The sequence below is a fragment of the Pan paniscus genome, chromosome 5 (genome assembly GCF_029289425.2).
Source record: "Pan paniscus chromosome 5, NHGRI_mPanPan1-v2.0_pri, whole genome shotgun sequence".
NCBI lineage: Eukaryota > Metazoa > Chordata > Mammalia > Primates > Hominidae > Pan > Pan paniscus.
In genome coordinates, this window is record NC_073254.2 from 169,530,968 (window position 1) to 169,546,015 (window position 15,048).

Consider the following 15,048-nt stretch of genomic DNA (forward strand, 5'->3'; position numbering starts at 1 on the left):
TTAATAAAACTTAGAAAAGTCTACCATTAGAAGGCTGTTATAACAGCTTAAATGTGAACACTACCACTAATGTCAAGAATCTTGTAAATTACAAAGCAATAAAATAATTCAGAAAAAGGTTTAACAACGTCATTGATTTGTATCTACTATTTTGGCTGAAACGAAGGATCAGCTTCAAAAATATGGAACTGAAATAGCTCAACTGAAATCAGAACATGTCTTTAGAGCAATCTGCAATATCAAAAATTCTGATTATGTATAGTCTTATTCCCAGCTCCCCACCCTTCACTCCCCCAAAACGTGGTCCCATTATTGATCTGCAATGAAACTACTAAAATTCCCATAAGAATCCTATAAGAAGATATCATTGAAATAACTTAGCAGGAAGAGATCTTAGACAAGTCAGTAAGTCTTAAATAAGAAAATGGAGGCTGGGTGCGGTGGCTCACGTCTGTAATCCCAGCACTTTGGGAGGTTGAGGTGGATGGATCACCTGAGGTCAGGAGTTCAAGACCAGCCTGACCAACATGGAGAAACTCTACTAAAAATACAAAATTAGCCAGGTGTGGGGACGCATGCCTGTAATCCCAGCTACTCGGGAGGCTGAGGCAGGAGAATTGCTTGAACCTGGGAGGCAGAGGTTGCGGTGAGCCAAGATTGCCCCACTGCACTCCAGCCTGGGCAACAAGAGCGAAACTCCATCTCGAAAAAAGAAAATGGATAATGTATACTTGGGTCTGAGCAATTAATTTTTAAAGTGTTTTATTTTATAACAGTTCCTCTCTAGATGTTCAAGTACATCTTCCATGTTTAGAAACACAGAAGCTAGACAGGAGAATTTTTTTTGAGACAAGGTCTTGCTGTCTCCCAGGCAGGAATGCAGTGGCACGATCATGGCTCACTGTAGCTTCAACCTCCCAGGCTCAACCGATCCTTCCCACCTCAGTCTCCCAAGTAGCTGAGACCACAGGCATGTGCCATCACACCTGGCTAATTTTTGTATTTTTTTGTAGAGACGGGGTTTCGCCATGTTGCCCAGGGTGGTCTCAAACTCCTGGGTTCAAGTGATCCCCTCCCACCTCGGCCTCCCAAAGTACTGGGATTACAGGCATGAGCCACCTCACTCAGCTGATTAGGCTTATGTCAAAATTACTGTATTTCTTTAAAATGAGTTTTTAAACACTGGTAGAATCCTTTGCCCCAAAGATAATAAAATTGCTACATTTAATTCTACTCTTAGACCACAGCCAATGCTCTTTCAAGAGATACTTTGTAAAATTTAACTTTCTTCAGACTGCCCAAAGGAAAGGAAAATTCTAAGGACTAAACTCCCAAGGGTCTCAACTCTATCACCAGATACCACTGTAGCACACATAAATGTCAAGGCTTAAAATTCAGAGTGATGAATACCCATGGTTAAGGACTGGGTTTTAAGCAAATTATTAGTTATTCCATATACTGTCTAGATACTGTACACCTTGAGTTTGACAGTGTGTGAAAACAGATGTAACAGGATTGTTATAGTAATAATCACAGTGTGGAATACAGTATTATAAACTGATTTGTGATTTTCCACACAATCCCAATAGTTCTTGTCATATTATAAGAGTCCCTGAGGTAGAAAAAATGAGTAGGCATTTTGGTTTAGCCTTTTGCCATCAATTTTCTAGTAAAATATGACATTCTGAGATAAAAGAATTTTTGTGCTTCCTATAACATATACAAAATAGAAATATTCATATACTATTATATCTGTACATCTTGTACTTATTTCTGTATTGGTTGAGACAAACTTTTAAAATGCCAAGACTGCTGGCTGATGTATAAATTTATAAAATCCTCAGTATGTTATTATACAAATGGGCACTTAAGTGCTTTGAGTATTTAAAATAGAAGAGATAAAAGATTATGTAGCACTTCATTCTTTTAAAAATTTGAGGAAGCTGAATATTTGAATTGGACTGAAACTTTAAAATCACTCCTACTTGGGAGTAGTTTTCAAAGCTACACAAGCTTTGAAGTCAGGTAGATCTGGGTTCAAATAGTCTTTGACATTTAGGAGATGTGTCGAACAAGTACTCTTAAGGTTAGAATAATTAGAGAAGGTTTCATGGAGAAGTTAGGATTTCAGATGAGCCTCAAAGGGTAAGTGAGCTTGGGTCTGAATGGGCTGCAAGAAGGCTAATGAAAGTAGTGTAAGTGAAAACTGAAAAGCAAGGAAAAATGAGCCCTGTATGTATGAAGGGGAAAAGTTAAAGTGGCTGAATGAAGCCATGTAAGAGGAGATCCTCCAAGTACATGCTAACACAGTGCTAAGAGCTTTAGGAGTGCAATATCCTCATTCTAGAAATAGGGAAACTGAGACTCAAGAGATCTGCCCAGGTTGGAGATAATTTAACTTGACATCCAAAATTAAAAAGGGGGGAGTGGTACAGAATAATGGGGAAAAAATCCAACACCTGACTGAACCAAATAAATGTTAAAATTCTAGCTCTCCCACTATAAAGGCCTAAGGGCCTGTGGGATCAGTATCTTCATATCTAAAGTGAGATAAATGAATTAGATAAGCTCTAGGTCCTTTCCAGTATGAATTTTTAAAAGTTATATTATTTATACATTTAAAACATAAGACAAGATGATTAAACTACCATGTGGCAAAAAAAGAAAAGAAAAAACGAAGAACACAAAATGGCCAATTTAAAGCAATTAACCTAGCAAATGACTTGAAATAAGCAATCAAAAAAAGTCTAATCTAATTAAAAGCTATCCTTGCTCAGGTCTCTGGGACTAAATCAAAGATCTGGTTAAATCTTAGTCACCAAGATAACATTAAATCACTAAAATGACAGCAAAAGTACAGTCAACAATACAAACACTATGAAAACCCCAGTGGAAAACTGACAACCAGCATGAATACTTCTCAGCAAGGCAACCCCCAGCTGAATACTCATTTCCTGTAACCCCAGTAAAACCCAAACCTCAACAACACAAAAACCATCTCTGGAATTAAGACATGAGGTGGAAAATTAAACAAACGTTTTCGAATTGATTAGTAAGGCTAGTTACTCAATAAAAAACAAAGAATTTGAAGAAATAAGTTAAAATACTCTTGGGAAACTAGACTCACTAAGCAAAACACCGACAAACAGGAAAATATGAACTATAGCTGAAATTTGTCTAGTACTGAAAATTCTCTTTAATGAATTTTAAAAAATAAAAAACAAAATAAAAAATCGGGGGGCCATTAAAATCTTAAATACTGATGCTGAGTTTTATTAGAAAGAAGAGAAAATTAATGTAGCTATATCATTAAATCAAAGTACAAAACTTTTTAAAATTTAATATACTTTAAGGGGAGAAGTTAGGAGATCATTATTCAGAATTTAATAATTTTATAGTTAATATTGCCTTAAAATTTAAACTTAAAATTGCCTTAAAATCTTTTTTAAAATACTAATAGCATTCCCCCAAAATCTTGATGCTTTTACTCAATGCAAAATGAGAAGGATATTTGCTACTGTAAGGTTTCAAGTAATCAAACAGCAGAATCAGAAAGACTCACACAAAAAAAACACAACCAGTCTGAAATTTTTTAGACCTCTGATTATCTCAAACACACCAATGTTTATTTATCTCAGGCTTAAATTCATGGACGGTTCCATGTACGAGTGCAGGATGAAAAGCTGGAGCTAAAAGCAGCACATGGAGGGGGAAAGAATTCAGAGTTTTTAGTGGAAAACATGCTAAACATTCATAGGAATGTGATACAGCCACCAGTAAAGAAGACTGATGCAACCTCAGACTAAAGTAATAGAGTACAGACATTTAAGAAGGAGGAGATGTGTTCCTATTAGATCACATTGGAATATTATACTATGGGACAAATTTTATTAAAATCACATTAGAGTTTAGGAAAGAAAACTGATGAGAATATACCCCAGGTAAGAAGACGAGCAAAAGTAGTTAGGAGTATGTTTCAAGTTAAGAGTAGTTAGTTTCAACTATGAAACTAAACTGTGGTTTCACTACTTACTAGCTGTGTAAAACTATGGGCAAGTAACAATTTTTGTTCTCACTTTGTTGTGTGAAAGGGGGATAAAAGAACCCACCTTACATTGTAAGGACCAAAAAATATTAACTACTACTACTTTTTTCTTTTATTTAAAATTTTTATAGAGACAGGGCCTCCTATGTTGCCCAGGCTGGTCTTGAACTCTGGGATCAAGCGATTCTCCTGCCTCAGCTTCCCAACATGCTGGGATTACAAGCATGAGCCACTGCACCTGGCCTACTACTACTTTTATTACCACCACTGATTCATGTGAGAAATATTTGCAGGAACCAACAAAAGTATGGCCTAAAAACGGGATGAGGCATGAATGATGGCAATCTTTAAACAGCTAAAGGGCTATAGAAAGAAGAAATTCTATCTCTGCTGGATTATAGCAAAGAGCTAACTACATATATCAAATATTTACTTGCTAAATTTTTTTAAATCAATAACCCATAACACACATAAAATAGTTACCCACAGAGGGAAGAAGGAAAAGGGGAGGGAACAAGAATGGAAGCTAGGTTCTCTAAATGTACCATTTTGTAGATTTCACTTTGGAAACAGTTTTTAAAACTACAAAACAAAAAATTGTTAAAGCAACCCTTAAAACATTAAAAATAAATAAATAAAAATGAAACAGGGCCGGGCGCGGTGGCTCACGCCTATAATCCCAGCACTTTGGGAGGCTGAGGCGGGCAGATCACGAGGTCAGGAGTTCGAGACCAGCCTGGCCAACTTGGTGAAACTCCATCTCTAGTAAAAATACAAAAATCAGCCAGGCATGATGGCAGATGCCTGTAATCCCACCTACTCGGGAGGCTGAGGCAGGAGAATTGCTTGAACCCAGGAGGCGGAGGTTGCAGTGAGCCGAGATTGCACCATTGCACTCCAGCCTGGGCAACAAGAGCAAAACTCCGTCTCAAAAAAAAGAAAGAAAAGAAAAACTTTAACTGAAATATGAATCTAGTTAATGTCATAACCACAGAGAGAAACTATTCCAAGTAACTCTAAAACTAGTAATTTGCTTTAACAGTTAAAAAAAAAAAGTAGTAACAATAACCAGTGTAGAAAATGTTTGCACACGCATTTTTTTCACTGAATCTTAACAAAATGCCTGTGAAGTATTTCTCACTTTTCACAGAGGATGAAACTGTGGCTCAGAAAGTTAAACAACTTGTCAAGGTCACTTTGATGGCCAGCAGTATGTAAACCTAGCTCTCCTGACAGCAAATCCTTGACTCTGCCTATCATACTACATTTCTCTATTTCTGCATCTTTGGTTAACATTCTCACCATCTTAAATTCCCTCCCTTCTCACCTCAGCCCACTGAAATCCTTCTCATCCACCAGGGCCCAGCATAAATGTTTCTATGTGGTAAAACAAAAGCAAGGAGCTCTGATGTAAAAAAAAAAAAAAATTTTTTTTTGGAGACGTGGTCTGGCTCTGTCGTCCAGGCTGGAGGGCAGTGGCATGATCTGGGCTCACTGCAGCCTCTACCTCCTGGGCTCAAGCGATCCTCCCAAGCTCCCAAGTAGCTGAGACCATAGGTGCACACCACCACGCCTGGCCAATTGTGTGTGTGTGTGTGTACTTTTTGTCAAGGTGTGTGTGTGTGTGTGTGTGTGTGTGTGTGTATTTTTTGTCGAGATGGGGGTTTCACCATGTTGCCCAGGCTGGTCTCCAACTCTTAAGCTCAAGTGATCTACCTGCCTCGGCCTCCCAAAGTGCTAGGATTACAGGCGTGAGCCACCGTACCCAGCCTGTAAATTGTTTTTTATTTAACTAAGAACCAAAGCACAGGTTGGAAATAATCACTTTTCTTCACAATAAATTTTCTTTGGGGAATTTTTATTATTTTTTTTAAATGTGCTGTTCAGGAGAGCTTTTAGCATGCTAAAGTTAATTACCAGTGCTGTTTTTCTTATATACAATACGGCAGGATATAAATGTTTTATAGGATGTAAAATCTCAAGAGCCCTTAAGTGCTATACATAACACTTGGTGATAAATTAAGCAGATAAATGACAAAATCTTTTTCAGCACAACCACACTTGTTTCTGATGGGAATAAAGGAGTATCCACAGGTACGGAAATCACTCTTGCTTCACAGTGTGGAAGTATTTGATACATTAAGTTATGTCAAAAATGATCTTTTATCATTTGTGATAAATATTTTTGAAAATTAAAATCCAATACCCCAGTGCAACCATTCTGCTTCTTAGGAACAAACCCATCTCTGCTTAGAACTATCCCTTACCTCCTAAATTATATCAATAAGACATCATTTACAGAGGGATAAAATATTTGTTTCTCCACCACATCTAAGTCTGGACATTAGAGGTACCTGATTAGTATTTTTGATTGGCATGTAGTCCTCATCTTCTTTCTCTTCAGAGCAGTGACGGGTTTTCTTCTTGTGTTTTTTACTTGTGTGTGAGTGACTTGATTTTGAGTCTTCGGCCTGCTCATCTAATATAAGATCGTATTTTGTACTGCAGTAGTTAGTTAAGGATAAATGTGATAAATAATACTGGTAAGACATCAAAACTTAAGATCTGGTAAACAAAGGAGGTCATAAGGCTAAAAGTAACTAAAGCAAAAAGCATCTCAAAAGAATATAGTACATTTCTAAAACAAAACTAACATTTTCTTTCATTATATAGTCAGGAGAAATGGAAAGAATCCTAATCCTAAACAATCTTAAAATAAAGACTAGTAGGCGAAAAAATTAGGAGGAAAAAATAAACTTATTTGTCAATAATTTAAAAAATTTAAATTTAGAAAATGAGGGACATCTTTAACTAGAAAAAATTATTATAAATTCCAATGCCCAGAAAAGCTATATAAGATAACAGGTACATTTGTATGTTTCTTCTTTTAGTTCAATCCCACAAGAGGAAATTCAGCAATGCATATCGAGTTATCATGTTTAAATTCTTCTTCTTATTATTTTTTTTGAGACGGAGTCTTGCCCTGTTGCCCGAGCTGGAGTGCAGTGGCGCGATCTCAGCTCACTGCAACCTCCGCCTCTCAGGTTCAAGCAATTCTCCTGCCTCAGCCTCCCGAGTAGCTGGGACTACAGGCACATGCCACCACGCCTGACTAATTTTTTGTGTCTTTAGTAGAAACGGGGCTTCCCCATGTTGGCCAGGCTGGTCTCAAACACCTGACCTCGTGATCCACCCGCCTCGGCCTCCCAAAGTGCTGGGATTACAGGTGTGAGCCACCACACCTGCCCATCATGTTTAAATTCTAATAAGAATTTATGAATACAGTTAAATGAACAAAAATATACATAAAAGCCAGGCGTGGTGGCTCACACCTGTAATCCCAGCACTTTGGGAAGCCAAGGCGGGCGACTCACTCGAGGCCAGGAGTTCGAGACCAGCCTGGCCAATATGGTGAAACCCCATCTCTACTAAAAATACAAAAATTAGCCGGGCATGGTGGCGCAACCTATAACCCCAGCTACTCGGGAGGCTGAGGCAGGAAAATCATTTGAACCCAGGAGGTAGAGACTTTTGTGAGCCGAGGTTGCACTACTGCACTCCAGCCTGGGTGACAGAGCGGGACTCAGTCTCAAAAAAAAAAAAATATATATATATATAAAAATATGCATAATAGTATTACTTTTAGTAGCAAAGTAGGAACAACAAAATATCTAGTAATAAAGACATACTTAAATGCATTACAGTAATTCAACAAGATACAATATTATAAACGAAGTTATCAACAATGATAAATGCTACAGAAAAAACCCTAGAAAGGTGTTTATGAAAATTAACATGAAAAAAGCTTAAAGCAAAAACAACATATACCATACAACGATTATAACTTTACATAAGAGAAAGGCTTGAAAGAAACAAGGAGAAATAAAAAGTATCATGTGTCTAGGTGATGAAGCTATGAGTGAATCTTTTTAAATTTCATCTAAATGTGTTAAAAATGTTTTAATGTTTTAATTCAGAGATAAGTATTTTCTTAAATATACTATAATAGAATAAGAGAAAATATCAAAGAGTTACGATTTCTGCTGAAAATAATCTCAACCTCAAAGGTGGATTTTGAGGAAGACTGACATGGGCTGGAATGGTGGTTTTCCAAAGAAAGGTTATGAGGAAGCCCAACAGGCAGAGCTATGCTAATTACATGTGGGACCACAGTAAACGCAGACACACTTCCCTCAGGACTAGAGGCTCGTGTCTGCTTCACAAAGCCACAACTCAACACTTTCCGCAGGAATGTCTCACTTCTACATAAGATCAAATGAAAGACATTGTTCCTCCTAGCTTCCCATGAGATGGCTAAAGAGGGTTAGTCAGCTCGTACCATTCGGTTATGACTCCATTATCTCCAACTTCCCTCTTTTTACTATGCTACTCTGTTTCCGGGGCATCTTCTGGATCTTGCCTTTTCCAGATACACATTCCATAGCTCCCACCTATGATTTCATCCTAATGTGTGCTCTGCACATGCTGCTCCCTCTGTCCAAATTCTTCAGAGCACTCAGTCTTGCTCTGTTGCCCAGGCTGGAGTGCAGTGGCCCGATCTTGGCTCCCTGCAACCTCCCCATCCAGGGTTCAAGCAATTCTCCTGCCTCAGCCTCCCAAGTAGCTGTGATTACAAGTGCACACCACCACACCCAGCTAATTTTTGTATTTTTAGTCGAGATAGGGTTTCGCCATGTTGGCCAGGCTGGTCTCAAACTCCGGACCTCAAATGATCCACCTGCCTCAGTCTCCCAAAGTGCTGGGATTACAGGCATGAGCCACTGCGCCTGGCTCAGAGCAATGTTTTTCAAACTGATGACTATAATCCATCAATGGGGTATAAAATCTATTTAGTGGGCCACAACAGCATTTAAAAAAAAAAACAGAAATACAGTATATGCCTAAAAAAATTTTATTTTATTAATCTTTTGGTTCAAGTGTGTGTGTGTGTGTGTGTGAATGTTTTTACTGTGACTGTATTGGGTTAAGACAAAAACTGTATTTTTTTTTAATTTTTTTTTTTGAGACGGAGTTTCACTCTTGTTGCCCAGGCTGGAGTACAATGGCGCGATCTTGGCTCACCACAACCTCTGCCTCCTGGGTTCAAGCAATTCTCCTGCCTCAGCCTCCCGAGTAGCTGGGATTACAGGCATCCGCCACCATGCCTGGCTAATTTTTTGTATTTTTAGTAGAGACGGAGCTTCTGCATGTTGGCCAGGCTGGTCTTGAACTCTCGACCTCGGGTGATCTGCCCGCCTCGGCCTCCCAGAGTGCTGGGATTATAGGCATGAGCCACTGCACCCAGCCATTTTTTTTTTTTTTTTAAGAAAAAAAAATGGAGACCGGGTCTCGCTATATTGCCCTGGCTGCTCTCAAACTTCTGGGCTCAAGCAATCCTCCCACCTCGGCCTCCCACACTGCTGGGATTACAGGCATGAGCCACTGCACCCAGCCTATTTCTTAAATGATGGATCATACGAAAGAAGACAGCACTCCACCTCAGCCCTCCTATCTCCCATATTAGTGTCACAGCTTTAATGCCACTTTTTTCAGTGTTGAGGGTATTCTCTAACCTCTCGCCCCCTATTATGAGTCCCATATCTCTTTGCAATATTTATTTGCAATAATTTAGACATATTTAGAATGGTAATTATTTAATGTCTGGTTTTTTTTCCCCACTCCAACAGCAAAATGTAAGATCTATGTGGGCAGGAACTGAATATCTTTCATTGCTAAACTGAGTATGTGACAGATGCTTACTAAGTATCTGTTGATTACTTTTCATACCCTCAAGACACTTGTTATATCTCCTGCTTCCTCACTTACCCACTATCTTGTACTTATCAGTAAAATCAACACTTTCAGAAGACATCAAATCCCTCTCCCTTTGAATAAAACACAAATTTGTGAGCTCACTGCCATCTTTTCTCCAGTTTCTTCCCTGAGGTCTAGTTGGGCCAAGTTATTTCCTTCTCCTACTTCTATTTTTGATTCTTCTTATTAATAATCTATACTTTCACTAATTTCTCTTTCTCTTAAGGCCCATAAAGTAGATGCCACCATGCCTTCTTAACTGACTTAAGACAATTTATCTGCACATCAGACTATCCCCTAACAGCATTTCTCTCTTTTGCATCAACTTCAAAAGGCTAGAAGCTACACTATTCCATATAAGTATATGTGTGGTTGTTTCAATTAATTAAAATTAAAGAAAACTTAAAATTCCCCTTCTTCCAGCTATAGTTATTAGTAATAAGCCTAAATTTAATTTCAAAGATTTGGTAAATAAATATCAAATGTATTCCATTCATAACTTTTATGATTTTGAGCTTTCAATCATATGCCCTTGAATGTTGATCTTTTCTGACCAAATCTCAGCTTCTTACTTGGTCTGTCTGCATGTGAAAGCCTCTCCTTATGCTGATTTTATCAGCTTTCTTCAGACTTTATCCAGTTCTAACACCTCACAATGCTTTATACATTGCAGACAATCAACACATCTTAAAACATGAATATAGACCAGGTCAACCTGATATTCATCTTTCTTGATGAGTACTTGGAAAAGAAATGTCTACATATGTAGAAAAAAAATCCCTGAAATACCAATAGAAACTAGGAAACAAAGACACCATTTACCAGAAAGAATCACAAAAGAAATAACTCTTGCAATGTGTAGAGTGATATATTTATAATGGGAAAAATTAGTGAACCAATTTAAATGTCATAATATAAACAGTATGTTTCATTACTTTTTACACGTCTCAACCTAAAACTTGGAAGAACCTGAAGTAAATGGTCAAGTCAATGGATTTCTTTTTAATCCTACAAAAGTGAACTCTTGCACTCAGTAGAAGCCCAATAAATATTTGTTCTTGAAATTACAATATACTATACCGAAAGAAGTAACCTAACATTGTAACAGAGAACAATAGGATTTTGTTATCTAGGTAAGGAAGTTAAACATAACAGCAGGTAGCGCAAAGGAATCAGCTTAGCAATAATAAATTTCAGATTATGAGGAATAGAAAACACTACAATTACATATAGAAAATACAAAGCTAGTGTTACAGCTCTTTTAGAATTTGTCTAGTAGGCTTTCCGGTTTTTGCAGGAAAGCCCCCCCCAAAAGAAAATACAAATCTTACCTGAAGATCTTCTGAGAATATGATAAGTAGGAAAGTACTTAACCTAGAGTAGGAAAGTATTAATAAAAGAATTAGGCTACAGATTTCTTTCAACCTTAACTTTCTCCATACACTAGAGTATAGTGAAAAAGCAAAGTATATGTAAGATCTTGAAAAGAGATAATGATAAACTAAGTTACTTCCTCACAAACAATCTGGATTCAGGAACTTTGTCTTCTATAGCTTTTGTGACTTTTCATAACACATCACACAGTACTCTACACATAGCAGATGGTCAATACATATTAACTAACTGATTCTTGGTAAGGATACTCCTGTTTGGGCTTTACTTTATCTTTCAGAACCAAATTAGGAGGTTTATCCTGTTCTTTTTCATACTCCTTGAAATCACTCTTGGTGTATTTCCCACCTATTTATTAAGAAAAGAAAAAAAGAGCTTAGTAAAAAAACCACCTAACCAAGAACAGTAATTATTTTATAAAAAGCATAAGAGCTATTTTATAAATGGCATATATCGAGAGACAGAAAAAGGGAACAAAAGAATCATAGTAATTCCATCTCCATTACTAATTTGAAATCAGACATCCATTTTTGCTAGGTAGCCACATGCTGCCACCTAACGATATATGTGAATATTACAACATCAAACTTTCAAATAAATTACACACAAATGCCGTGTTCAAGTAGAGCCATTGAGCCCATGAGAACATTAAGTCCAGTGGAAAACTGAGGATTTGGGACCTGAGTTTAAGATCTGAAAGACCTAAGTTTGAGAGAAGTGAGACTTTAAGAGACCTTTTAAAGATCTAACGAGATAGTGTGTGCCTGTAATCCCATCTACTCGGGAGGCTGAGGCAGGAGGATCGCGTGAACCTGGGAGGCAGAGGTTGCAGTGAGCCGAGATCGTGCCACTGCACTCCAGCCTGAGCGACAGTGCGAAACTCCGTTTCAAAAAAAAAAGATTTAACAAGAGATACTCTGCTAAATGGCAACAGAGCATCAGGCAAATATAAGAGGGCAGGATGTGCAGAAGATCACCAAACAGCTGTGAGAGGAGAGGGTGGGTAACAGCACCAAAGACAAACTGTCTCTACTTTGAAATTCTAACTTAGGGGCAACTTCATTCCTCCCAAGTGCCAAAAATCCCCTCAGGAAAATAGGACCTACTGCTACATCCTAACTAGCTTGGTAGGGCTAGAAAGGAAGAGCATTCAATGCAGCCTCTCTACTCTCAAGTCTAGTCTCCTATCAGATGAGAATTCAATTTTCAAGTCTCCTACCAGATGAGAATTCAATTCGCATCCATGTCCCAGACCTGTTGACTGCCTTGCCTTTCCTATCCCTCAACCACACCACTAGGAAATGCTGTTTGTAGAAAGGCTTCCTACAGAAGGGTCCTAGATTAAATGTAGAAGTAAAACAAACTGGAGGTACAAACAGAGGTTTTGACTGAGAATCCTATGTATACCTTGATTGTCAGGGTTTTAAAGGGGGACCCATAGGGTAAGCAAAAAAGACAAGATCAATCTATTTGGCAATTCCAGAGACTCCAGAAACAAAAGTGGCCAGCAATGTTTCCCATAAATGTGAAACAATCTACTGCAAGAGTTAAAATAACTGGTAATGGTAACAAACAGCCATCATTTATCATTGAAAAATTATTTGCCATCTGCTTGCCATTAAAAGTCTCACTATGGATGAAGCAGTTACCGTATAACAGAAAGGGCACCAGATTAATGTAAGAGGTTCTTGACTGTAGTGGGAGGTCCTGGGTAAGACACCACTTCTCTGCAATTCATTATCTTTATTTACATTATCTTCATTTATAAACTGAAAATAATACCAACATTTCACAGAGTTGCTGGAATCATCAGACTATAAAGGAAAGTTCTTAGTGCTGTGAATGGCACATTATACACATTAAGTTTATAAATGTGAATCAATAACATATATAATTATCTCAAAATTAACTGAGAATAATAAACTGTATGTTTATGATGGCATATACAAAACCAAAGCTTCTCCCTCCTATGTGACATTTTATCTTAGGAAAAAACATGAAGAAATTTATTTAAAAGTCACAAGAAAGTAGTATTATTTATTCAATGGGTGGATGGGTTGAGAAGAAGACAGGATTGAGAGGGTAAAAAACAAACCAAATTTAGGGTCTGTCTAAATCATCTGTGTATGTGACTCTAGGTAAATCACATCTCAAGATTATGCCTCAAATTCCATATCTATAATGAGGAATTATAATATTTATTTCATACACTTCCCAAATGATACAATTAAACTAGCTCTTTGGAAGCAGAGCTCTACATAAGAGCCACCTGGCATTACTACTGGCCAGAACTACACTGCGTCAGGCCAGCAGCTCACCAACACTTCTGAATATACTTACTGGAATCTTTCATTCACAAAGTTGTAATTTTCATATGTGGAAAAAAAATCTTAGTACTTCAATTTAGTTTTCACAAATCACTCAAACAGCACTGTCAAAAACTAGCCATGTGTTCTAGGAGGAGGTAAGGTTTCACAGGAGAAACTAATAGTACATGGAACTCCAATCCAAGTCACCCTCTCCTTTATCACAGAGATCACAGCTTCCACTCAGCATTCCTTGCCTACTTTAGTCACATTAATAATTTCTTCCTTCTCTGAACTCCCATAAGGTAACAGAATCCACCAAACAATTCAGCAATTCACAACTAAATAGTGTTTTTCTTTCTTACTAAAAACAGACAAAAAAAAACAGTTCATTAAAAGCATGGGAAATAAGTGTTATAGAAAAAGAAAGTAACCCTGAAATTCCCAGTAAAATTTAGCATTACATGTGAGTAACTATCAAAGTGAAACCTGTTAAAAACACTGCATCAAAAACCAAAAACTCGTATTATTTCAACATATGAGAGACCCAACTTTTAAGACTGACATGCTACAAGCAATGTATTTGACATATATGTATGTGTATGTGGGAAATGTAATAAGTACAAAGGTGGAACATACTGCTATGGACATGGAAGAGTAAAAATTTAGAAAACCCATTAACAGGGCTGGTTCATTTTATATACTGATATGAACTGATCTCTTAGATACACTGTTAATTAAAAAATGCAAGGTACAAAAGCAGTATGTATAGCCTGCATCCTTTGTTTTACATTTTCCTTTTTAAAAGGAGAAAATCATATATATATACGCACATATGTATTCAAAAAATGTAGGGGAAAGTTAGTACCAATAGGTAATAATGGTTACCCTGGAAGAGAAATTAGATAGATGAGGAGCAGGAATGAATGAGACTTTTATCTACCTTTCCACGGACCTTTTCTATTTTGCATCATATGACAACTAAAACAAACTTAAAAAAAATTTAAGTTGTGCACCTAAAAGACTCAAAACACCATAAAGTCAAAATAATTACTTTGGAAACATATCATGTCTGCAGTGGGTAATTATTAGTAATTTATAATATAGTCAAACATAGAAAATATAATTTTTCATCAGTTTAAAATACACGCACAGGTGCACACATGCATGTGTGTGCACACACACACATACACACACACACTCTCTACCTCAGATTCTAGATAGCAGGTTTGTAAAATTACAAATGGCAGGAGTTACATCAATTAATATTTCTCCTAATTAACAGCACTCAATAAAAGGCTCATACAAGCATGAAAAGCAGAACAAAAACAAGGCCGGGCGCAGTGGCTCACGCCTGTAATCCCAGCACTTTGAGAGGCCAAGGCGGTGGATTACCTGAGGTCAGGAGTTCGAGACCAGCCTGGCCAACGTGGTGAAACCCCATCTCTACTAAAAATACAAAAATTAGCTGGGCATGGTGGCACATGCTTG

At 37.5% G+C, this 15,048-nt stretch overlaps 1 protein-coding gene and 1 non-coding gene across 2 annotated transcripts in view; one reads left to right on the forward strand and one right to left on the reverse strand.

The window, feature by feature from the left end:
- Positions 1-15,048, reverse strand: part of PPIL4 (peptidylprolyl isomerase like 4) — a 49,210-nt gene that overhangs the window by 8,031 nt on the left and 26,131 nt on the right. The window contains exons 11-12 of the mRNA XM_003811521.4: positions 11,503-11,599; positions 6,400-6,547 (exon numbers count right to left, since the gene is read on the reverse strand). Of these exons, the coding sequence (XP_003811569.1) occupies positions 6,400-6,547; positions 11,503-11,599 (245 nt within the window). The remainder of the gene's footprint in view (positions 1-6,399; positions 6,548-11,502; positions 11,600-15,048) is intronic.
- Positions 11,105-11,166, forward strand: LOC112440228 (U7 small nuclear RNA). Its single transcript, XR_003028404.1, has one exon. It is a non-coding gene; the product is annotated as a U7 small nuclear RNA (small nuclear RNA).